This window comes from Microchirus variegatus (assembly GCF_963457635.1).
Source record: "Microchirus variegatus genome assembly, chromosome: 7".
Classification (NCBI taxonomy): Eukaryota; Metazoa; Chordata; class Actinopteri; order Pleuronectiformes; family Soleidae; genus Microchirus; species Microchirus variegatus.
In genome coordinates, this window is record NC_139808.1 from 11,480,697 (window position 1) to 11,506,918 (window position 26,222).

Here is a 26,222-nt window from a genome sequence, read left to right on the forward strand (position 1 = left end):
GCTTGAGAGTGGCTTGTTAGGGGAAAAAAATCACACACACACACACACACACAAAACTGAAATTGCAAGCTGATCTAAACTCTGAGTTGTGGTCGTTTTGCATAGACAGCACAGACACAGCACGTTGCCACCAGAACAGCAGAAGCATCCACCACATAACGGAAATGCATGCCATGCCATGCCATGGTGCAGTATGGTGAGGTTATGATGACACGCATCATTTTATTCGCAGCCTTCATCGGCGCAACAAATTGCCACTTTTTGCGACATCCACTGACGAGCGCAAAAAACATCCTTCAGTCCGAGTATCCCGTGCAGCGTTGCTGTCCAATACAGCGGGAAAGTCGCAGGGATCCCATCTCCAGTAATCCCCGGGTGGCCTTTGCTCTGCCTGTCAGCAATGCCAACCGACAACACTGCACAATAAAAACCCTTCAACACAACAGTGGGCTGCAGGCTGCTTCAAGGGCTACTGACGGCAATCTATAAAACAATATAATGGCTTGCCAGTCAGTGAGTGTGAAAGGCAAGATTTACACCTCCTCTGACTCTCTGAGGGGACTTCAATTAATAACAGCTAAATTGTATCACCCCGCAATAGGGCAATAGGAGTGTAAGGCTATTACCGTGCCTGTATTGCACAGGATGAAATGTGATGATAGCACTAATTGAGGGGAAGAGAAAAAAACAGCTGACCGCACAAAGCTTGTCAAGGGAATGAAGGGCAGACGAAAGACAGGAGTGAACAAGGGGATGGACTGAAGCTAAGGCTATTTCTGCACCATTATGTTTTCATTTGATAACAGAGTTTTCACTTATCTGTGTTCAGGAACACCAGGCATGTGCCGGTGTAAACAGGAAGTCAATTCTATCCTAGAGTGTACTACAAACTATAAACAACAACGGCGTAAAGTGGGAACAACTGGGACTGATGTCAAGGTGACGTAGATGCAGGTGTTTGTTCGTAGCTGGTGGTCAAGGTGTGTTTGATGAAATGAACCAATCGTGGAAGCAAATGTGGGTAACTGCGTCACCACCGTTTTCAAAAGGTCTCCGTTTTGCTCCATACAGACTTGAATGCAGCACTGGAGTTTTCAAATGGAAACACCGCCAGCAGCCTTTTGTAACTGTCTAATTTTTTAAGGCTTTAAAATGCCCTTAGTGTGGATGGCAGGTGTTTTCAGAGCAGGATTTGTGCATTTTGAGTGATGTGGATTCATGCATGGCCTGAAATTAAGTTTTCAAACAAATTGGAACCAGCAAAGTTTCTTAAATTTTCATTTTTTGGGGGGGATCATTAAAGTAACCGTCACAGTGTGTATGACAGATAAATGAAGAGCAGAATTCATAAGATTGACTTTTTACCGAGATGTTGATGGGGTGAATTTGGGGTGGGAATGTACTGCATCAGATGGATGAATCAGGATAAAAACACACATAATCATCTTTTTAGACACAGGTGGGGCCACATACATGACACGTCTGTCTTCAATGGGATTTTTTTGGAAGTTTGAACACAGATAAAACTTCCTTTCAATCCATCCAAAATGAGTGGGTAGATCTCAGAAGAACTGAACCTGGATAGGAGTCTAGTTTGAGTTTGAATCCACATGAACACGAAGCACAGAGTTGAACCAGTTTACAACTTTAAGTCATGCAAAAGGTATTAACATCTAATAAATGCATAGTATTCATTGCAATAGAAAAAAAAAAAAATCACGAACCTGTATGGGTTAGGCTGCTTGTATGTTACAGTAAACATTGCTTGCATGGAATAATTTGTGCTTATTTAGTAGGTATATATATATATATATATATATATATATACATACAGCCACATTTTCCAGCTTAGTGTACAATGAAATTGTAAAACCTACCTGTCGTTGTGCAGTCAGTTATTCCCTGGAAAGTCCATTTCATTTATTCTCCGGTGTCAACCACACACAAAAAAAAAACCCAGAGAGCTCTTCTTTAGAGAAATGCCATTTTCTCTTCATGTGGCTTCAAGACTCCCCCGACGGCACAAACACACACACACACACCAAATATGTCAATATGTCAAATATTAACGCACAATTCCACGAGTGAAACAAGACTCAGCTGCGGAACTGCGGGTCACTTCGCTGCTGGTGGACTTAAAAGTCTGTAAAAGTTGCTGGTCCACAACTTCCCGTCTGCCTGAGCCACGCAGCAGCAGCAGCAGCAGCTGGACTCACCGCCGCACCGTCACTCATAGTTTCTGGAATCACGAGTGGATGTGATTTGTTACAACCTCTCCCTTTTTTTTTTTCTCCAACGCTACATTTGGGGTTTGGCAGCAGCGTCTCCGCGCAGTTGGAGGAATATATTCAAAGGTGTCCGAGAGATGAGCGCTGAGAGAGAGAGAGAGAGAGAGAGAGAGAGAGAGAGAGAGAGAGAGAGAGAGAGAGAGAGAGAGAGAGAGAGAGAGAGAGAGAGAGAAGAGAGAGAAGAGAGCGTGCGGGCAGGTGCTGCTGCTGAGCCGGTGTTATAGCGCCATCCAGTGGATCCTGTGAGAGGCTGCTCTGTGGTGCACATTGTTGTTGTTGTTGTTGTTTTTTCAGATTTGTTTCAGATCATGGGAACTGGAAAATTAAAAAAGTGAGACTGATAGATTATGCTTTTCATAACGATTATTGTTAATATCACACCATTCATTATCTCAAAGCACTTCACAGTGTAAGACAGAAACCTTACAATATTAAAGGTGCCATATGTAAGAATGTGGCCAAAAACGGTTACTACATTCAAATTCAAAATACCGAGGTCTTTTAGGTTTTGTTTTCTAACGTAACTGGCAACCCGTGGTTGCTCGGCTGCTGAGACTCTACTGACTGCAATGATTGGTAGACGGCGGTAGGTGGCGACACATGCCCAAACATGATTTCAAAACATAAACATGATTTGCAGTCTGCAAAATATTGTTTTGTCTGTACTGTTATTGTTGGTGAGTTCAGTATGTTATATGAATAGTATTCCTGAGTCTCTGTGATATATATTAGGAAGATTTTGTGTGTGTCAACACACATGTACCTGCATTTACTTGTGAAAACCTGTGACCGAAATAAGTAAAATCAATTTCCAAATTCATTTTTGCATCATAAATACTTTGTTGTCAAAAATACCATATCAAAACAAACACCTTTATTTTGAAATTTTATGAAATATCACCACATTTTGAGTTTGAGAGGCCTGATTTAGATATGTCCGGGACAAAGTGCTGAACAAGACCACTGGGGGGCTAATGGCAACTCATGTCTTTTTTGAAGTGTAAACAAATAAGAAAATCACAAATAGATACTGTTATTATCCAGTTCAAACCTGTCTGACCTTTGGCCTTTTTTTGACCATTCTTTGTAAATGCTTAAGATTTACAGTAGATCAGCAGTGTTTGAAATACTCTGTCTGTAAAAGTCACTTAAAGCCCCCTTTCTTCCCCCGTCTGATGTCTGGTTTCCAAGGTCTCCTCTTCAGTGGCAGGTTAGTAAAGACAACAATGGACCTACTCGACGCTGAGACTGAGCAATACTGGAAGAGCATAATGGGAATAAGAGGCATCACATACTGTTACACCAATGCCCAGTGGCTGGCGGACCTCAACTTTGAACCACAGCAACATCCCAGAACAAGACCCAGTAAAGATCACAATGGCAGACTTCCAAGAGAGAGTGTCCAAAATGATCACCACGCATTGACATGATCCACACCTACTGAAGAAGCTGACCTCACTGTGATCATGTGGCAGCACAGATGAACCAACTGCTGCTGTTTGGGACCCACTCCGAAGTCCTTGTCACGAAGGACCCTATGAGAAAGCCTGTGTCTCGATGGCACACACGTAGATACTGGGATGCTTGGAGCTGAACAATGTCAACCGGACTCCAAGGACCTTCCTCGAGAACTTAATGGGACTGTGGAAGACGACTCTAGACTCTAAAGTCCAGCTCAAAGCCCATTGTGCAAGTGATGAAATGTGCAATACCAAAGAGATGCTCAAAAGTGTCGGAAAAGAATGGTTCCAGACACTGATTCCGAAGTGGGACAACAATCAGCCATCTCCTTTTCATGGATGGTGAGCAGGTCGTTGACTCGCTGACTCACCGGGGTCTACAGCAAAGACATTGGAATGTCTTTCGGACTTGATAAATGTAGCCGAATGATACCAAAAATCTGAATGTAAAGTAGACTCCCACCAGCACCTAATCGCTCATCTCCAGTTTCTCACCAAGAAAAAGTAGCTTGATAAAACATACATCAGCCTCCTACCTCATCACAGAGGTTATAATATATCTGTTTGTCTCTGACATTCAACTTCTCCGCCGAGTCTACCAAGGCTTTCCCCCCTCAGTAATTGCTTTATCATCCGTCCATTTCCAAAGCACTGTCTTACGTCTGTTGCTCAGAAAAGCAGGATGGGTGGAATAATCAATACCAACCTTTGAAATAGCCTGTGGAGATGCATGGGAGGCAAGCATTTGGATTTGAATTTGATTGATTTTGGACACCCTCAGAGAGTGTTATCATCATAAAGGCAAAAGCCATCTACTAACTCACGGACAGCTCTTTAAGCACACACACACACACACACACACACAGGCCAAATACACACGTGAGCAGAATTTTAAAAAAGGGCAGGATGTACAAAATACAAAAAAAGATATTCCAGGCCATTATTACTGTAGGCTGAGCTGTAACATTCAAAGCTGATATGTAGACCAGAGGCAGGCTCCATATCACTCCCTAATTGCCTATGAATAGAGAGGCTGTTATTTTTTGATTCCAGTGTCATCAAGTTATTTTTCCTCATTCACTCACTCCCCCTCGCTCTGTGTGTGTATGTGTGTGTGTGTGTGTGTGTGTGTGTGTGTGTGTGTGTGTGTGTGTGTGTGTGTGTGTGTGTGTGTGTATGTGTGTGTGTGAGAGAGAGAGAGCGGGGAGATGACCTCATTAATCTTTCCTGCATTGTATGGACCACACTGTCACACCCCCGACACTGTGGTGCGTGACACAGCTCTGCTCATTAAATCATATGACAGGATGAGATCAGGCGTGAGGTGAGGTTTCTCAAGCTGTGCCAGAGCAGATAAACCATGCAGAGTGTGTGTGTGTGTGTGTTTGTGTGTGTGTGTGTGAGTGTGTGTGTGTGTGTGTGTGTGTGTGTGTGTGTGTGTGTGTGTGTGTGTGTGTGTGTGTGTGTGTGTGTGTGTGTGTGTATGCGTGTGTATGCCTGTGTGTGTGTGTGTGTGTGGTACAACTAATGTAATGTAGGTGGCGGCTGACTGGTTTCACAATTGAACCCAAGTTAGTTCTCTTTTGGCACCAAACATAAAAGTATCTATAGTTTTGGAGGTCTGGAGGTCACACCAAAGAGAAGCTCGCAGCCTCAGTGTGTGAGGTGTCAGGCAATTTGGCACTTCTCAGAGCAAACCTCTCCGCTTTTTTTTTTTTTTTTTGAGGTTGTGGCTAGTCGACACCTTACATAACAGCCACGATTCCCTTCCTGTCAGCTCGTGATTACTTTCACTTCACAGTTGTAGGTGCTGCTGGTTGCAGCCCCCAACATCGATTGCAGTGGCTCACTGTAAAACTCCATGCACCATGTAGGGAGCGGTGCAAGCCCTCAGCCTGAACCCTGGCTCACTGTCACCGCTGAAGTGTGTGTTGAAGACAGTGGGACGTCTACCAGAAAATTGCAAGAGGAAAAATAAGAGGCATAATGGCCTCCGGAATGGAGCCGGCTATCAATAATGCAGAGGAAGCTGCTGTTAATGCCCACTTTAATTCAACAGGTCTTCAGACAGTGGGCCAGTTTTTCTTCCTCAGCTGCAGAAGCTCAGTGAGAGGCAGCTACATCAGAGCTTTATGGCTTTGTTTGCTCTTGCACTGCCAACACCCCCCACCCCCCAATCCTCAATCCCGATTGAGGAGCCATTAAAGGGTTTTCATCAGGGGCCTGCCTTAATGGAGTTTCCAACTTCACAAACTCTCAAATGCCAGTGAGGAGTTGTAGCCACAGGATAGAGAGAGGGAGAGAGAGAGAGAGGTAATGTCCACACAAAATCATTCTATAAGAGCTCAGGTTAGTCCGAACAGTGCACATAGTGATGCAAAGTCAGCACACAACAATTTTACACCATAAAACGTAATATTTTTGATCGCTCAGGTTAGTGTGGACAGTCAAGAGGGCTCTGCTCACTGCTATCATACAAATAATCAGCATGTAACAGTAAATACATTGCAAAACACTGCATCATGTAAAGCGTTGGTCTTCTTTGACAGGTCTGATGAAGTTATGGTCTCCAGACAGTCGCAGTTGACCACTCAAGGCAACGTGAGAGCCTGTAATGTGGTCAATAGTGCATTAGGAGGGTCTGTGCAATACAGTAAGTGCAGTGTGGTCATGTGCAGTGTTGGCAGCTTGTCAGCATGTTTCTTTCTTTTTTTTCCTGTTTTGTTTTTGCATTTGTTTCTCTCCTTTATTTACTTGTTCTTTTGTATGACGTGTGATATAAGTAGCTTTTCTTTATTGACTGGCAACAATGTAGTGTATGGTATTGTGTCATAATTCACCCATTCATTTGCCGAATAGTGCATGTGTCTAGCCCGGGCATGCAGACAGGAGGAGCCGGGTTCGAACTGCCAACCTTTTGGTTAGGACAGGTAAGACCACTGAATCATTTAAGTCACTGTTACAGAAAAGAGTTCCTTTCTCAGGCTTTAATTTTGAGTTTGGTTTAAGACTTTGATTTCATCTGTGACTGATGTATTTCAACATTTTTATAGCTTTTTTATTTTCAATTTTGTATCTTTTTTTGTATGTTGTTACTGTACGCTTTTATTCCTCCTCAGGATTCAGATTCAGAATGGAAATAATTTCATTTTCCCCATTTGATATTATTTCATTCATTCTGTCAGTTGCCTGCATGTGATATTGTTGTTGCAACAAACTTGGTCACAAACAAACAAAGAAATTGTCTTAACATGTATAACGTTTTCTATATATCTTTAACATTACTCTTTAAAAAAAAAAAGAAAATGCATCTAATAGAGTTTTGTCGCCACCTACTGGAGGAAACAGGTGCAACACTTCTATGTTCACAAAAATACAGTTCCCACTGCGTCACAAGTGGTTTTACTGCATAATAATGTTTTTGTTTTTTGTTTTTTTTTACAAGATGTATTGTGACTGAATTGTGCTAATGTTCATTTAGATCTGCTGGATCGTTTCATCTACAACTCGTATATTATATGGTGACACACACACACACACACACACACACACACACACACACACACACACACACAGTAGTGTGTGCAAGTATTAGGCCACCACTGTATATACAGTACAATTATTTCTCAATCACCTGACTGGAACACGTCCACAAAATACAGGATGCAGTTTTTTTCATCTCCATTTAAAGTGTAAAGTATTTAATCTAATATACTCTTATTAGAATTGATGTTATTGTTCCTGATAAAGGTCTATATCATGTAGTGTTGAGTATAAGCTGTCATCTCTGTGGTGTGAAGCCCTGCCTCTCAGTGAGAGTCAGTGTGAGAGAGGAGATGTAGCTTCCTGCTGGATCACAGCCTGGTTGCAGCAGCAGCAGCAGTGAAGGTTTTCTTCTTTTCTTTTTTTTTTTTTTAAAAAACAAAAAAAATAAAAGAAGCACCGCGTCTGAAACAAACTGCTGCTGTCACATGGGTCCGATGAGGAAAGACGAAGAAGACAACAACAAAAAAATCGCTTCCTGAAATGATTCTCGATCATCACTGGCCGAGTTTTGTTTTTTGTTTTTCTGTTTATCGCGTTTGAGATTCTTGTTTCTCTTCCTTCTCTTCTCTTCTCTTCTCTGCTCTTCGTTCTGCCGATGATGATCAGCAAAGTTAAAAACGCGATGTCCACTCTGGTGGGAGGCATGATGCCGCACGGACACCACCACCACCACCACCACAACCATCACCACGCAGGTGGTGGAGGTGGAGGAGGAGGCCAGAGCGGCGGACAGGACGGTTTGCCGCCGCGCTTCCCTTACGGCCGCCCGGATTTCTTGGACCTCACCCCGGAGCTGCTGCAATACTCCACCGAGCACGCGTCGCGGCCGGTGCTCACGCCGAAGAGAGGCAGCAGGCTCCCGTGGAGGACGGGATACGCAGAGTGAGTGGGTTTACAGAACACAAACACCCACACTATAACATATTCATACTGTATATTATCATTGTCCTGAGTGATGAGTGACTGCAGCTCGGTGCTGGTGCTGCTGCTGCAGCCTCAGCTGCTCTGCAGCAGCAATGATGGCCAAAATGGCCTTTTCCCCTGCTGTAGTTTCCACCGTAGTGTCTGTGTTTCATCCTCTGAGCTGCTGTAATTCATATAAATCTGGAGCAGTGTCTGTGCTGTAATTAGACAAAGGAGTCCCCGTAATGATTTTTGAGAGATCTGTGAATACAGTTTCCTGCTTGGCTCGTTTAAACACATGAGATGCAGAGGCAATGCACAAGTGGAAGCATTGACATGTCTTCCTTTAGCAAGTCTTTGCTTTCTTACATTCATAAATCCGCCTTTATTCCTGCCTCTATGTGTTTATACTTGTTAGGGACGAGCCAGTAGATTTATTTATTTATTTATTTATTTGTATTGGGACATGTGAAGTAAATATGCACTATTATTGCCAAAGCTAATTTCCGTCATCAGTCCATCAGCAGGCAATACCTTGATAACATAACACAACACGAATATAACATAAGATAACATAACATAATATAACAACTTAAGATAACACAACATGTCCCAACACAACATGGGTTATAGTAATAATAATAATAATAATGCATCATATTATAGCATAACATGAGACAACACAACATAATATAACACCACACAACATAACACAATGTAACAATAACAGTCGAATGAAAGTGCAGAATACTAGGAGGCAAAAGTCCAACAGTGACCATGTTGTGCAGATTCAGCACACATCTGTATACAGGTCACGAGGTCACAACGCAGGATAAACACAGGAGAGAATGTGACCTGATGTTGATGCTATTATACTCGGTATCAATATTAATGGGATACCGGCCAACATGACTGATCCAGTCATTGTATTGGACTTTATTCTTTTCCGATATAAGGATCAGATATCGAAAAAGAATAAAGTCCAACACAATAAGATTTCAAAACCCCAAATATGACACCAATGCTTCACAAAACACAGGCAACAACCATTCGATTTTTATAAGATATCGGTTTTTCTATGTCCAACAGGATAGTTCCAACACGTTAAGTCCAATTCATCCAAATGTATGGATGAGTTAGATGAAATCTAATCTCATCCTATGTACGGGTATTACACAGCACTAGCTGTGTATTCCCACGAAACATCAGTGATGAGGAAGCACATTATTCCCTATTACTCATTGTTGAATTTGTCGGTAATGGCTCATGACAGATCATTGCCTTTCTGCCACCAAAGCTCCCCCAGCTCAACATCTCCAATGATGCCATGCTGCCTGGCAACATAATCAAAGCATGAAAAGAGTGGGATTATCTGCAGTAATCGTCACTGTAAGTTCCTGTGGAAGTTCAACTTAACAGCCATTTGTGGGAATTTACGGGCAGCACAGAAAACCAAAACTATTACAGAACAATAAATGACGGATGAGACTCGATGGAGGTAGAAATGACATACTGTGCATTTAAAAGACTGCATCAGGCTGATATCGGGATATAGAGATATTGGTATTGGTATCGAACCCCTGCACACTTCTTCTTTGTCTTTAATAAAAAAAATATTTTTGTTGCTAAGAAACCAAGACATGGCCATTCACATATTTCCTCAGTGCACAACGCTGCAAGTGCTTCGACAGTGAAATACAGCTGCAGTGCTATCACAGGTAGAATACAATGCGGCACACACTTCATTCACACTGATTTGGCCAGAATGTGCTTTTCAGGCAATTCCCGCTGAGGGAAAACACTTTCAGACATTCCACTCTCCCACAGGAGGGGACTTAGGTTGGGATGGAGTGAGCTGCAGCTCCAGCTCATACAGTATTTGGCCTATATCACGCGTGGCTGCCTTCCAGGACCTGTTATGAAGACAGGAAAAAGAAAACAGGCTGACTCATGCAGGGAACTCAGAGGACAGGGGTGAGATTTGTCATTTTCTCAGAGAGCTGGTAGAAAGGGGTCAAAGGAGGAGGCAAAAAAAAAAAAAAGGGAAAGGTTAATGCGTGGGAATGTGCACCGTCATCAGTGCCGATTCTGCGGCAGAGTTGCTGTGGTGCAGGTCACTGAAAGCATTTATTACAGCGTGCATGAGAAGGGCTGTTTCCAACACAATGTAATCGACTGATCAAGTGATGCCTCAGCGGTTAATGCTTGGTTAGTGCATAAAGTGTGAAAATCACAACAGTACACACCCCCCTGTGAATGCTAATCTTCCAAATGTGACTGAAAACAGCAATTACCACAGTTTGGTGATAATTCCGTGTGCCCTTTAAAGTGCTGCGTTGAAGATAATCTACTGCAGTGAAGGTCGTGCAGGTGGTGGGAATGCACAGCAGGGTTTATTTTGAAATGACTCTGGCTCACAAATCAGAATTAATAATAATAATTGTAAGTCTATAGTAAGTTAAAGATAAATTAAACGCAGTGCAGATGTGTAGGAAAAAGATGCACCCACACAAACTCAAAACAACTTTTAGATGAACTGTAAAGAGTTTAATGCGTCACATATCCCAACGTCTATCTCTGTTGGATGCCCTGATGACCTAAATCCACGACTGCATTTTGAAAGCACTCGTGTGTCTCACTTTCTGTGGTAATGAGCGTCCTTCTTTTATTTCTGTACAATAGTTTGAATGGTGAGCTTAACGTTGGTCAGCACTTTTAGCACCACCCGGCTTAAGCCCAATTTATACTTCTGCGTAAAGTGCTCTGCGTAGCTACGCAGAGTCCTCTGCGTCGACGCAGAACCTGTCGAAGAGCCTCTGCGTCGTCTCCGGGTGCACGGAATATTTTTTAAGTGTCCGTCACTCCGTCAAGGGACTACGGAGACGGCAAGAGCTGCGATTGGTCCTCAGGACAGGCCGAGCTAAGCTGCTCTGTGCCGGCTCTCAGTGCGCTCCGGGCGTCCTGACAGAGGCGGAGCTGATCCCCGCCGATAACGCCGCTGCCAAACTATAAATACGTCATATCTTAACACACACAGCACATGTTTAGACTCTAAATGGCCAATTTCTCGCCTCAAATTATCTTAAAACTGCGTTCCGTCACACAGAAAAGTGAGAAACGGCCACTGTTTCAACAACAACAGTCTTTCTCTCTCTTTCTTTCTCGGACGCCATTGCTCACTGTAGCCAGAAGCACAACAACCTTGCGCAGCGACCCCTACTGATCGGGCGGGAAATTGCAGCGAGTGTCCGTCACCACGACGCAGAAGTATAAATGCTCGAGGCGTCTCCGTGGTGACGCAGACGGATAACGCATACGCAGTCGGAGAAGTATAATGTGGCCTTTAGGATGATCAAGATAATGACTATACTTGGTGCTGTTGTGCAATGTAGTGTCAGCACAAACACACAAGGGAACTTGTCAAATTAGGAAAACCTAATAATGAAAGTAAGTGTAAGGACTAAGAAATTAGTATTTCTGTTGTGTTTTTTAGCCATATTCTCTTGGTTTAAAGGGGATTTCTCCAAGTTAACCTAGTTCCCTGGTGTCCTTATGAACATGTCTGTGACATGCTTTGGTCAAAATACCATAAGAATGAAGCACCACAGCAGTTCAATCACCATGCCAAAACAGCCCTGTTCAGAACGCTCTGTTTAGTAGTATCTCTTTAGGTCCACCTTAAAAAAAAAACTGTGAAAAACTGCTACTGGGAGCTAACAGCAGTTAGCACTTGGAAAAGTGATCATTTGCAGGCTCTAGCAGGCACATTGCCGTCATATATAACATGTATCCACTGGACAGATAAATCCTCTGAGGCTGGAAGTTTGTGTAGGACTCTGTGCTGCAGAGCCAAGAATAGAACTTTTGGCGGACTTCCGGTTTTCGGATACTGTTGCCCTCGCCTGCACTCTCATGTGTTTTACGAACAAACCAGAGCTCCGCGAGACAACAATTCCAGGAATTTAGCGTCTTGTGACGTACCAATGAGTGCGGAAGTCAACAACGCGTGTTTTATCTCCTGTACTTAGACTGAGGAGGACCACAAAAAACATGAGTGAGTCATCTATTTTCACACTTTGCCAAATGATAGGACCTCCAGAGTCTCAAATATAATATATATATACTGTATATATTAAATGATTAAAAAGTTGATTTTGCATAAAATGTCCCCTTTTCATGTATGAGAGCGTTATTAAAAAGATTGTGTCTATGTTACATGAAACTTCACATCAAATAGTGAAGCCAAATTTCCCTGTTTTCTACTACAAAACAGTAACTTCAAGTGTTTTGCGGGCAGAGCTTTGACAAATGGCCAATGGGATGCATTTTTTTTAACATTGCTAGTCAGACTTCCAGACAAAATGAAATTGATTATGCGTGTACAGCAAGCATCTTTGCAGCGTCCCTTTGATTACACGACTCCAGCGAGGCTCTAAATAACAGTAAAGCCACTTGTTTACGAGTGGCTCTGTCACTAAGTGCTTTGTCTCTGTCAGGTCTCGCCCGTCAGTTTTCATTTCAGCATTGCACCGCACACCTTGCACCACGACGAGCAACTTCCTCTCCCCAAGAAGGAATTTAGAATATGACAAAACTAATTCTTCATGCCGAGATTGAAGACTTTAGTTTAAAGGCTACGGCCTCATTTACATTACGAGCCTGCGGTGTTTTTCAATCTGTCTACTTCCAAACTGAGATACTTTCATTCATGCAGCAACCCCGGATTTATCTTGTTCAAGTTTAATTTGTCAAACTCCTCTCCACAGATCCACTCTGAATGTGTTTATATAATGAGCAGAGGCATGACATACACACCCTGAACAGGCTAGACTACTGCAACAGGAATGTCTTTTTTTTTTTTTACTCTAAACACTACAGTGACCAGTAGTCCTGCTAAATGTCACACTAAATCAACCGTAAAACTGATTTTACATCACTAAAACAACCATTAGTGAGTTTTTCTATATAATTACTGCTATGTAAGTGAGGTTTATGTTGTGAGAACATCCAGCAGCTGCAAATGGAGAATGCACTGGAAATCCCAACTTCTGCTTTTGGACTTCCTTTGAAGAACATACTGTAAAGTAACCAGGACGTTAACAGATTTGGTTTTCGGTCACAAGTGAAGGAAGCGTACGACGTATGACGCGACGATATGTGCCAAAGTTAAGTCACGCTATGGGAAGGCTTGAGTTCCTGGAATTGAACCAACTCCTCCCACGCAGACAGCATCGCGGTCAATTATAGCTCATTGAGCGCATGTGACACGGGCTTTCAAAACACAGAAAGTGGCTGATTCTTCACTGTGGGAATGCCAAAACTTACACTGCAAAAAAAAAAAAGTCACTCGTCACCTCTTATTATATAATACTATAGCACAAAGTGACATCTCAATAAAGCTGGGGAAGGCAGTATTCTGTACTCTTCTAAGAGTTGTGTACCTCCTTGAGATTGAGGTTATTGAAAGGGTCACTATTCCAGCATTGATCTGCCAATGCTGCAAAAACAGTCTCAAAGAGAGTCAGACAATACTCACATGTCAGTATGGGTGGAGGAGAGTGTTACTGAGATCACCTGAGAGATCGTCTCAGGTGGTCTGATGTGTTTATGCCTGCAAGTCATCATCTAGTGGGAGGGGCTCATGCCAGAGAGCCTGTATCTGGAGATGTTATTGAAAAAGCTGGACATGAGACTCAGCAAAATTACCAGAATTTCCCTAGTGATCCTACACCTACTAAAGCTTTCAATTATTTATTAGATCCCGTAGGCCCAATGGCTCACAGAACAGAGCATAAGAAAATAAAAGTATATACTTTAATGTTGATATCCTAATAGATCACAACAAAACCACAATGCAGACAAAAGCTATAGTAAATATTGCATTGTATGGAAAGTTGTTCATCTGTGTCCATATACCGACAAGACTTCTTGCTTTAGCAAAACATGAGAAAAATCCCAGTCATTTGTCCTAAAGTGGGAGTCTGTTCACTGCTGCTTTCATCTGATTAAATGCTGAAAGGGATTTTTATAATCCAGATTTAGGCAGCAGTTGCATTTTATGTCTTATATTTTCTGATATTAAAGCCACTGGTCAGGCAGTGACCATTTTCTGTAATCAGCTGAACTAGTTGCTGTTCAGAGAGACAGAATTTAGAGGTCTTACTCTGATGAGATTTTGACTGTGTTTCCTCATCGCTTTTGTTAGACCGTACAGTTTGTCCTCTAACTCAAGCTCAGCTTCTTACATGTTTTTGGTCCCTTCATCTTTATCCCTTCTTATGATGATCCCAGGACGAACTGATAAATAACTAATCCCTTCAATGCAGAAGTTTCTCAGGAAACCTTGACGACAATACGGTGATGGTAGCTCAGTGGTGGAGCGGGTCGTCTTTCAACTCAAAGCCGATGTGTCCCTGGACAAGACACAAAACCCCATGTTGATCCTGACGTATGAAAGATTAGCGTGAGAAAAAAAATGTGCTGTATGAAACTGCTGCAGCTTTGACTTGAATTAATCCTGATGTACAATTGGTATAATGCTATTTTATCCAACTAAAGTGGCATTGTTTTTTTTATAATTTAAAGGTGCCATATGTAAGAATGTGGCCCAAAAAAAATGGTTACTACATTCAAATTCAAAATACCGAGGTCTCTAAGGTTTCGTTTTCTGACGTAACTGGCAACCCGTGGTTGCTCGGCAGCTGAGACTCTACTGACTGCAATGATTGGTGGACGGCAGTAGGTGGCGCCACATGCCAAAGCATGATTTCAAAACATAAACAAGATTTGCGGTCTGCAAAATATATTTTTTAATGCAAATATTTTGGCTCTGCTGTTGTTGTTGGTGAGTTCAGTTTGTTATATGAACATTATTCCTGAGTCTCTGTGACATATTAGGAGGATTTTATGGCCAGTTGCTTTAGATTTATTACATAATGCACCTTTAAAGTGTACATGTGTAACATGTTAGCATCAGGTCCCAACGATTGTTGTAACCTATATTTGTGCACATTTTTTACGATGAATTGCATGTCCTTTGCTACACAAGCAAGTTCTTAAGATTGAAAATCGATCAACATCAAGTCTGCAATAAATTTAATACAAAGAGACTTTACTTTGTTTACATGGGCAGGGCAGATTAAACTCTTAGATGTATCAAATTCAAATGATACATCCCATTTTCTCCACCCCAAATCAATGAATTGTCGCTGTCTGTAGTAGAAGTGATTTTTGCTTGCACTTTTCCCCTGCCATTTTTCTGTGAATCAAATGCAGACTTCTGGGAATTGTCTCTGCTTGAGCAGTGTTTGTCTTCAAGACTCACATGCTGAACGTGCATGAGCCATGAGCAGGTATCATTTCACATGGTCTGAATATAATTATTGGTTTATTACAGTATTGGGGAGCTAGAAACCAATGTTTTTCTGAACATATAAAAAAATGTTTACGAAACAAAGTAAGGACCCAGTTAATGTCTAATGAATAGAATGGTAGTCGAGCTTTACAGAGCCAGCTAAAGTGAAAGTGAAGCTAAAATGGAGCTGAAGGGAATGAATATTCGAAATCACCAAAAAAACAACGTAATGGTGCTTTATGTCTGCATGAGCGAGGACCTACCAAAAAAGTCAGTCCAGTGTGATTTTAATACGCAGAATGAGCATCCATTATCGCACCACAGTTTAAGATTCTTCTAATATTCACAGAGACAGTATAAAACAGAAAGGGATTACAACCTTAAATTTGACAGTCAAATTAAATGACCAAAAAGCTGGTACAGTCAAAATAATAAAAGCAACATAAGCAACAAACATATGACACGTCTTTCACTGATGCCTCTGTCATCTCTGCTGTGGCATACACCAGACTAGATTATACTGCTGGAGTATGAGACAGTGCATTATTCTGAAGCCATTATCTTCCGCTGGCATCAGCTCATAATAAAAAAAACTTAATTCTCCCTGCAAGCTCTCTCTGGGACAGGACTGCATCCTGCCCCGCTCTTTACCTCACTCCTCTCCCCTCTCTCCATCTCTTCTGCTGCTGTTATTGGGCCTAAATTTGGTTAGAGGAATGCCAGTGAATACTATAAATCACCTGACACCAGGCTCACTGTGCCTCTCTCTCTCCATCAGGGTGATCAATGCGGGGAAGAGCATGCTGAATGAGGATCAGGCCTCGTGTGAGAAACTGTTTGTGAAGAAGCCCAGTGGCAAACACAGAAACTCGACTCTGCAGGAGGATAATGGGGTAAGCAAAGTGTTGCCTTAGGTGTCCTGGGTCATTAGCATTGCATTTGGCCACAGGGTGAAGGGAAAAGTTCAGTTTGGATATCACAGACAGGGAAAAAGCTCTAAAATCATACTGCACGCCATACCTGCAGTGAGCCAAATAACAATGGAGCATATCATAGCTGCAGAGGTGGATATCTCCATTTTAAACAAATTATAAAATGTAGTGTACATTAGATTTTAGATTCTAAAATGGTAAGTGTTTGTCAGTTCAACATACCAAATTAAAAAAGTGACAACATGTCACCAGATCTGACTAAACATGAGATTTTTTCCAAATTGTTCAAAAACACCTGTTTGTCATTATCTTAACACAATAAAGTAAACACACACACACACACACACACACACACACACACACACACACACACTTGTGTCTTTTTATAGTTTCACTTAACCATCACAGCTATTTTTAAGCCCAGCTCTTATCTTAATCTGAGTAAAGTTGTGATGACCAGCACAGAATGTTCTCACTCACTCACTCACACACACACAAGTTTGCGGAGCTATTCTTTTCAGGACACTGTTGGACAGCCTAAACAAAGTCTTAACTATAACCTTCACCATAACCTTAACCTAACCCCAGGTCAAATCTTAGCCTAAACTTTACCAGTTAAAAGTTTCTGCCTAATTTGGACCAAGTTTTGGTCTCCAAGAGGACAAGTGGTCCAGACAAGGTCAGTGTTTATGCCAAAAAGAGGTAGCAAATTTGAGCACACACTTGTTTACACTGTGGGTTTGTCTTGTATATCTGCTCCACAATGTGACATGGAGGTGCTATCATTCTTCCTGAATGCATTTACTCATCAGTCTGTCATCAGGTCATTAATTCTGTTTTAGACGCACTACCATGAAATGCCTGTGCGCACACACACACACACTCACATGCCCACATGTAGCAGCACTCCACTGGGTGTAAATGAATTACATCATGCCTTGCTGTTCGCCTCCCCCACCTCGAGTGTCAGATGGGTAAGCAGATGTCATGTACCCATCCGTTTGTCAGTTGAGCCAACTCAGCTTGTAAATATGCCAGCAATCACAAAAGTGCTAATGACTCATTCTCATTCTCTGTCTCAGTGCGTCATCGAAGCGCAATAACAGAGGGATCGGGGGGAAGTGAATAATAGTCATAGTAATAGTGTATTGTTTAATAACTGATTTAAAAGAATATATAACATCATGTTAAATATTATAATCTAGATTGGCTGCATCTGTGCAGCTCACTAAAACCTTTGAATTTGAATGAATATTCTTGGCTTTTCACCAGGAGCTGTCCCATTGCCAGTGACCTCTTCACAGATTATGTGTGCCTTCTGCTCTCCTTCTAATCTCATGAGATATTTTTAAATCACACCCCTTACAATGGATATAAATATTGTCCAGTTTAAATATTTTCCTGTAACCCTCCCGATAGGATGGCACAGGAATTCCTCTCCACTTCTGGGGAGTTTTTGATGGGCACGCTGGTTCTGGGGCCGCCATCATGGCCTCCAAACTTCTTCACCACCTCATCAGAGACCGTCTGGGAGAAATCTGCCACCTGCTGGAGAATCCCACCTCTGCGCCTCCGATCTGCTTGGCCAAGAACGGCAGTCCGTACCAGGCAGACTCCAAGAAAGGAGCTTCACAGGAACCAGAGGACCCTGACGCTGTCAGCGACTCCACAGTGCGCTTTCACATGGAGAAGGTTGTCAGTCTGGAGAGTTTGGTGATGGGAGTCATCGAGACGGCCTTCAAACAGATGGTTAGCACATACAACTTGTATTTATGCTTGGGAAATCATTGAGGGGTAACCCTCATCTATAGTGAAATACACTCTTAGAAATAAAAGTGCTAAGTAGAACCATATAAGGTTATTCGGCTTGTCCTCATAGGCGAACCCTTTTTGAGGGTTCCACCAAGAACCCTTTTTAAACCCTTTATTCAGGAAAGGGGTTTTAAAGGGTTCTCTGGATCAAAATGGTTCTTACTGGAACCATTAGTGTTACCAAGAACCCTTGAAAATCCATTTCTTTGGGAAAGGGTTTTTCAGAAGCAAATGGTTCCAGGTAGAACCTCAGCCAGGACCATTTTGGAACCCTAATTTCTAAGGGTGTAGAAAAAAAGCAACAACAACAACAATATAGACAAAGACATTAAAAGAAAACCATTGTTATCACAATATAAAATACATGAATACATACGTATATAACGATTTCTAAAATGCCCAAAAGAAAGAAGGCCATTTATTTTTATTTTATATAGAGTGATCTTGTCTCACATATTATGTGAGTTATGGAGGACTACTTACAAACATTAACTTGTTTTTATGGTCAAAAAAGTTTGGTGCCGAGTCCTTAAGAAGATGTTTAGCAGCTTCTGAAGTGTCTAGTGCTGGTTTCTTCAGCAGCAACAGAATGAGCAGTGGATGCAGCTCTGTAGCTCCTCCTCCAGTGGTGAGACCTGCTAGTGACATCACTAGCAAGCACTTTTCAGATCGGCTTCGGTGAGCTCAGGAAAACAATAAAACCCCATGTTCTGAGCAGCGGCTGAACTGTTTGTTATGAAACTTTAGGGCTTCATAAACGAGGTAATGACATAGATACACACCCAAATGCTGCGTTCATTTGAGGTTCCGGTCAATGTTGCCTTTAAGGGTGTGTATTTTGTTCCATAAACCAGCAGCACTAAAAGAGAAAGCCGGTTTTACAGTGTAATAAAAGCGACAAGACATGTGAACTAACAATGCATGTTCCTTTTTTTGGAACAGTTCTGCCCAGCATCTCCTGTCTCTGCCTGCAAATGGTGACACATTGCATTCAGCAGAGAGCTGTAGTGGCCCCATCCTTAAACTTTTTTATTTTAGATTAATTATTCAAGTGTTCTTACTATGATGTTGTTTCCTTCATTTGTTCTGTCTTTTGTACCTTGAAAGGTGATATGCAAATCAACAACTCTATTATTTTTGACTAATATTGTTAGTCTATTGTGGGAAGTACCAGAGGTCAACCCCATACTGCCATCTAAAGGGAAGATAAGTAGCTATTTATAGAGATAGACCCACACCCTGGATCGAAACTTGTTTGGATATTTGAGCAGCAGTGTAACTGAAGAAATTATACACGTCATGAATCTAGTTGTGCTCTGTTATCATTCATTACAAAGGGAGAACACTTTTATGTTGCTGTGTTTGGCGTTTTGATGTTATTTCTGTGTGTGGATGGGTATTTAAATCTAAGGTTTCTCTTAATTAGAAAGGAGTAGATCAAATCTCACCCTCTGGTATAGACGATGCTGTTTACAGTCAATGTTATGTCTCATTTTAAAGACCCCCCCTTGTTCTTGTCCTTTTGTCTTGGTTTCACCCCATTTATTTCAGGACGACCTGATCGAGAAGGAAAAAACGTCATATGCGATCTCCGGTGGGTGCTGTGCCTTAGCTGCCATTAATTTAATGGGAAAACTCTACGTAGCCAATGCTGGAGACAGCAGGTGAGCATGAAATCACATTAACACAATGACTAAAGGGAGTTTAATAAAGATAACAATTACAATTCTCTCTTATTTTTCCCATATTGCAGTACATGAGACTTTAAAAAGTAGCTTCTTGTGCCCCCTGGGGTTCATTTTGCTAAATGCAGCATCATATAACCACCGTACTGACCATCACCCTACTCACACAAACTGAGTGTGTAAAATACAATTCTAAAGATGCGGTTTTGTCTCCCCCTCCCTTTTTCTTCCTGCAGGGCCATAGTCATACGAAATAACAAAGTTGTTGCTGTGACTAATGAATTCACACCTGAGTCAGAGAGGCAGCGGCTCCAGTATCTGGTATTCTTCACCTTTTATGTTTTATTATGTATCTTTAGCGATTAACACGCAGATTAACAGCACGGTAAACTGCTGCAACGTCTTTTTTTTTTTTTTATATTGTGAGTGTATATCGAGCTGTAAGAAGAATAAAAGTATAAACTGTTAGGCTATGAGTAAAAAAACACATTATAATAACCTGTTTCACACTGTAACTAACTGATATTTGTCAGGTTCAAGTTTTCAAGACATTTAAGATGTATTTTTTCACCAGGGTTTCCTTAGGCCAGAGCTTCTGGGTAACGAGTTCACTCACATTGAGTTCCCTCGTAGGATCCAGCACAGTGAGCTGGGCAAGAAGATGCTCTACAGAGACCACACCATGACTGGCTGGTAAACCTGGAGATTTAATTATTTTTATTTTTTTTGTAGTTCAAGTGTTTTTCGGGGTCAGCGCGGTGGTGCAGTGTTCATCAGTGGTACCAAACGACAGGAGGGTTCTTGGTTTTAAATACGTGTTTACACATGCTATCTCAGTGTAATTTGTTAAAATTCAATATTTTAAGATTTTGTCACAATAAGTGCATTTTTAAAGCAGGTACACACAGTAATTTTGTTGTTAACAGCAGATCATATGAACCCAGTGGATGGATCGATTCTTGTCGACTGATGGACTAATAATGTCACCTTTATTCCAAATAACTTGTGTGATGTGATTGTTGTTTTGTCGTAGGGCTTATAAGACAATCATTGAAGACGATCTGAAATTCCCTCTGATTTATGGAGAAGGCAAAAAGGTAAGTGTACTGCTGTAGATCATAGTCTGTTAAGAAGGTTTATAAATTGTAATATACTATGTAAAGGTGATATGTGAAATGTGTACAATAGAAACTAAACATATTTCTAAATGAATAGTTAATTAAATCCTATAGTCGCCAAATCTGACAAATGACTTCAAATAGACGCTGCAATTATACTTAATGTTACACTGCGTTCATACACATACTCACTGTCTGTTTTATTTTTTTATAAACATTGAGTCTATTTGGTTAATTATAGCTTGTTGAGATAAAAGGAGAATGCCTTGATAACACATGATTAGAGATGTCTGTCACAATCTGCCATCAACTTCCTCTCCTTTGCCAGCTGTCTATATTTTAACATATTTAAACAGACAGACCTTAATTTTTCTTTTCCCTTAGTCAAGACTTTATAGGTCTGGACTAGTTAATTTTTTCAGCTTTCATATAGCTGCTCTCTGCTTTCTCTGCTTGTTAATCTCTGATACCATGGTCATTTTGTGTCTAAATGGAGTACATTTCTTCCAATTATCACCTTTTAATTATGTTACAACAACATATATGCACAACATGATACAGTTCTAATATTATGTGTGTATCTGTGTAAATGTGCAAACCACAGGCCCGTGTCATGGCAACAATCGGAGTGACCCGTGGGTTAGGGGATCATGACCTGAAGGTGTACAACTCCAATATCTACATCAAGCCCTTTCTCTCCTGTGTCCCTGAAGTGAGTTTAAGGTGGTCAGTTTTGTGAAAGCAATACTGAAAAAAAATGTGTTTCAATGTGAAGTGAAAGTAGAGATTCTTATGACTCATAACCATAGCATGTAGTTGTAGCCCTTTTGTTTTCAGTTATGTTTGTATTTTGGGGTTGAATGCATCCTTTTCCTCTCCTGTCTGATGTCAGGAATATATCTTTCTTTATATTGTTGGGTTTTTTTGTAGCTCTGACGTTGTAAATGTTGTGAAAATTCTCTGCTGCTGGTGGTGAAGAATGAAATAGAGACTTCTGCCGGCCGACTAGGTTTGATTTTCTTTGCAAAGATGAGGTAAATCTACACAAAGTGTTCGTAGCTGAAGAAAGACCCAGAACATGGCGAGACCTAAGCATTTATACCTGGGGAACATCCCTTTCAGATCACTTTGTCTGGGAAGGGGTCTGCCCCTCCAGGCCGTGCTTTCACACCTGTCTACTGAAGGTATCAGAGTCGATTTCCACACAGGTATCCTGCTGATGTTGTAGTTAGGTGCAAGTTGAGTCTGGACATCCTAATTTTGAATACACAATAGGACCTGGTATCTTATGTTAGGAAAGGGGTGTTGGGCAGCTGTAGCTCTGAGACAATGAAATTGAATTTACCATTACGTAAGTCACTTTGAACCGGTACGTCAGCTTGTGTGTATTGTGAGCGAACCGCAGCAGATTAGGCCAGTTAAATCTTCCGGCACTGGTAAACATTAAAATAGGAACTAAATGTTTACTGCCTTCATTGAGAAAATGTTGTACTTAATAGCATGATGAATGAAAGGGAAACAAAATGATACATTTCTGCCAATCACAGGTGATGGTTTACAACATGGATGAAAATAAACACGGCCCAGACGACGTCCTGGTCATGGGTACAGACGGACTGTGGGACGTAACGACGGACAGTGAAGTTGTAGACGCTGTCACGGCGTACTTATCCTGCGCTGACCCCGCTGATCCAATGAGGTATGCACTTACTGCTTATATATTTAGCATATTAAATCATCTACAAGTTATTAGCAACTGTTCTGATATTAGAGACCCATTTTATGATATATTGTCTTTAATTTTGGGTTGTGACATTCACAGAAAGAGTTAAAGTTGTACCCAGTTAAATAAATAAACACTTGACATTTGTGATACTGCTTTTCATCAAAGACTAATATAAAACAAGAGATCAGTTTTTTTCCAGGTATTTACATAAAAATGTCCTAAACAAAAATCGCCTATCGCCCTAATGGATGGGTGGAAATATCATGAACCAAACTGGGCCTATATGAACTATTAAGCTCGTTATGGGCTATTTCATGCAGCTTTTTTTCAAATTTTCATCTTATCGAAATAGCACAGTGTGCTGTCAACATAAAAATAAGTACTTTACAGTCATTTACATGCCTGTCAGATTAAGAAAACATTCTTTGCTTTGTGAAAGGGGTCATCATCTGCAGCGTCGCCCCTCTTTCACTCACGTCTCCGCATTTTACAAATGCAACCGCCGGGTCCATTTACAGAGACGAACAGCAGGCTGTTCAGCATAGATATGGTATGGTTCATTGCAGTGAATCCTCCTTCACACTCGGCTGATGCCACTGGGACTGAGTCGTCAGCGCTTAGAGACGTTGTGAAAATGTGCGCATGGATTGAAGGCAATATGACGAGGATCGTCACGTAACCTAGACGTGGTGTGATCTCTGTTGTTACAGTAGATTGTGACATGAGTGCGAGGCGCTGGCAGTGAAAGTCTGATTTTGTTGTTAAAGTTACAGACTTTCATGTTGCAGCATTTTGTTTTCTGTATTTTAAATGGTCTATTAGGGGCGAGAGGTATACCTGTTGTCCCCACCGGGGATTCAGCAGAGGCAGGGAGTACACAAGGGTAGAATCAGACCCTATACCCACATCCTGGTATCAGTATCAGTTCATTCCTACTTAAAATACATACTGTATAGTCCTTACAGAGTACAGTACAGTAAAGTGTTATTTCAATTTCCAGGAGGTATATGTTTTCGCTGGAGTTTGTTTGTCTGTCTGTCTTTTAGCAACATAACTCGAAAAGTCGCGGACGGATTTGGATGACATTTTCAGGAAATGTCAGCAATGGCCAGGAACAAGTGATTGCTGCCTTGATGGATGTCTGCGCTCTCCAAGTGCTTTTCTAGTTTTGTTACTTTATTTGATAGGATATTTAATCTCTGAAGAAATATAATACATTCCTTACATGTAGCGCTGTTAACGCTAAACTTCACTGTAGTGGTGACTGTTTTGGTGTGTGTGTGTGTGTGTGTGTGTGTGTGTGTGTGTGTGTGTGTGTGTGTGTGTGTGTGTGTGTGTGTGTGTGTGTGTGTGTGTGTGTGTGTGTGTGTGTGTGTCACACAGGTACACACTGGCAGCCCAGGACCTGCTGATGAGGTCTCGAGGAGTGCTGAAGGAGCGCGGCTGGAGGCTACCCAATGATAGACTGGGATCAGGTGATGACATAACCGTATTTGTCATCCCGCTGGCCGGGCAAGAGTTTTCAGAGACATGATGTGGTGTCGTCGCAGTGCTAAGACACAGCTGACTCTGTAGAGTCATTTTAAATCTCCCCTTAACCCCTGGACCAACGAGGCCGTGGGGGATCAATACACTTTAGCTTCGTTGACTTCGCTTTCTCCATCCAACAAATTTCATTGTACCATCGTTTGAACCTACAGTACATACAATGACCTTAAACTAAATTGAAGGGAACCGTTATTATTGTGAAGACTCGGATCTGAGTAGCACCATCGTCAACGTCTTCTGGACCCTGATCCTGCTGCTGCTGTAACCTAACCCAGGTCAATAAGAAAGAATTTTGAGTGACGTTATAAGGGAAGTCACTCAGTACGTTTACATGACAAATTGTGTTAGTCCGACTAAAAACTGCACTTTTAATATACATGTTAGTCTGACTAATTATACTAAATAGAATGTGTCATAGTGGGACTAACACACCCACATAAGTTGATTCGTACCCAAACTAGCCTCGGTGTTCTGTGCATGTGTCACACTTCCCACCTCAGGGTTTGATTCAGAAGTAAATAAAAAGAAGCTGGTACACAGAAGACAATGAGTGGACATAAAGTACTGTACATGTACTGTGAAATACATGTAGGTCAACAGGAAAAGGCCTAATAGTGACAACTGAAAGGGGACACATCACCACCTAGTGGAGCAAAGATGCACATTCAGTAAATCATTCAGGGTGTTTGTGCCAGTGCCAAGGACAGTAGTCCAATTAAATTTCGTAGTCAAGCTACAATTGTAGCTCAAACTCAACTGTGCATGGAAACATACTGAGTGTCTCTTTCTCCCAGACCTGCTACTGTTTATAACAAATTCCCAGTGAGAATTGAACCCTCCCTTGGTATTGTTCTTTTGGTTTCTGCTCTATGTTCAAAGACAACAGACTGTGACTCAAAAAAAAAATATTTAACAAATGGTTCCTTTTGTAGGTCATGGGCATGAATGTGACAGCGTAAAAAAACAACAGCACAGAATCAGACAAATGCAGTAGGAAATGTGAGGAAACCAAAGAGATGGATGCTGCTGCAGCATGAGGATGGAAATCTGTAAAAAAAAAAAAAAAAAAAAAAGAAGATAAACATTAAAGCTGTGGTCTGTAATTGGTTTCTGGAACTTTATCTTGTTTGTTGACATCATGTCCCAATAGTTAACTATACATAAAGGCGGTGTCTGGAATCCTTGCAATAGTGAAATCAACCAAATTTCACAGTTCCACTACAGGGATGGATCTGTTTAATTATTATTGTTTGTTTAAGTGTAGCCCATTGCTAGCGTTTCCTCATTTACAGACCCTAGCTTTATAGCAACAACAATAGATTTATGTCTGTACATTAATGAAGCATGGAGGCCGTAAAAAAAACAGAGGAAATGAATGAGTGAATGAATGGATGAATGGGTGATAACACCCGAGGCACTTGGAGACTGCTGCACACGTTCTTTGGTAACCTGTTGGTTTACGATATATATTCTTATTGACTGTGCTCGTAGATTATTTTGTTTTATTGTTTAGTATTACAGAGAAATGTGAAGGAACATTTGGATCCTTTGTTTAATTTTCTTACATCTTTTTTTTCTTTGTTTCGCCATTGGAGGAGAAAGTAAACTATTCTTCAAGAGAGGAAGATGTTATTGATTGTGCCACAGTTATGCCTTATTAAAAAGCTGGGAGAGATTTAAGTTTTGTTTTTCTGCAGATGCACTAAATGTGATCTTTGTAGAGGTGGCAAACAACAATACATGTCCTTACTTGTACACTGTATACCTCTTTTTTGTTTTTCATGTTGTTGTTGAATTAATCTGTTGTAAACAGTGTCAGATTTTTTTTTTTTTTTCGAAGTTTCTATCCA

General features: G+C 41.3%; 1 protein-coding gene across 1 annotated transcript; it reads left to right on the forward strand.

Moving 5' to 3' along the window:
• Positions 1 to 7,889: 7,889 nt before the first annotated feature.
• On the forward strand, positions 7,890 to 24,358 carry ppm1j (protein phosphatase, Mg2+/Mn2+ dependent, 1J; the record flags this gene model as incomplete). Its single annotated transcript, XM_083892286.1, has 10 exons — positions 7,890 to 8,176; positions 16,330 to 16,444; positions 17,903 to 18,232; positions 19,847 to 19,959; positions 20,217 to 20,301; positions 20,555 to 20,673; positions 21,014 to 21,077; positions 21,703 to 21,810; positions 22,646 to 22,797; positions 24,208 to 24,358. 10 exons carry the CDS (start codon positions 7,890 to 7,892, stop codon positions 24,356 to 24,358), a joined length of 1,524 nt encoding a protein of 507 aa, XP_083748412.1.
• Positions 24,359 to 26,222: the final 1,864 nt, after the last annotated feature.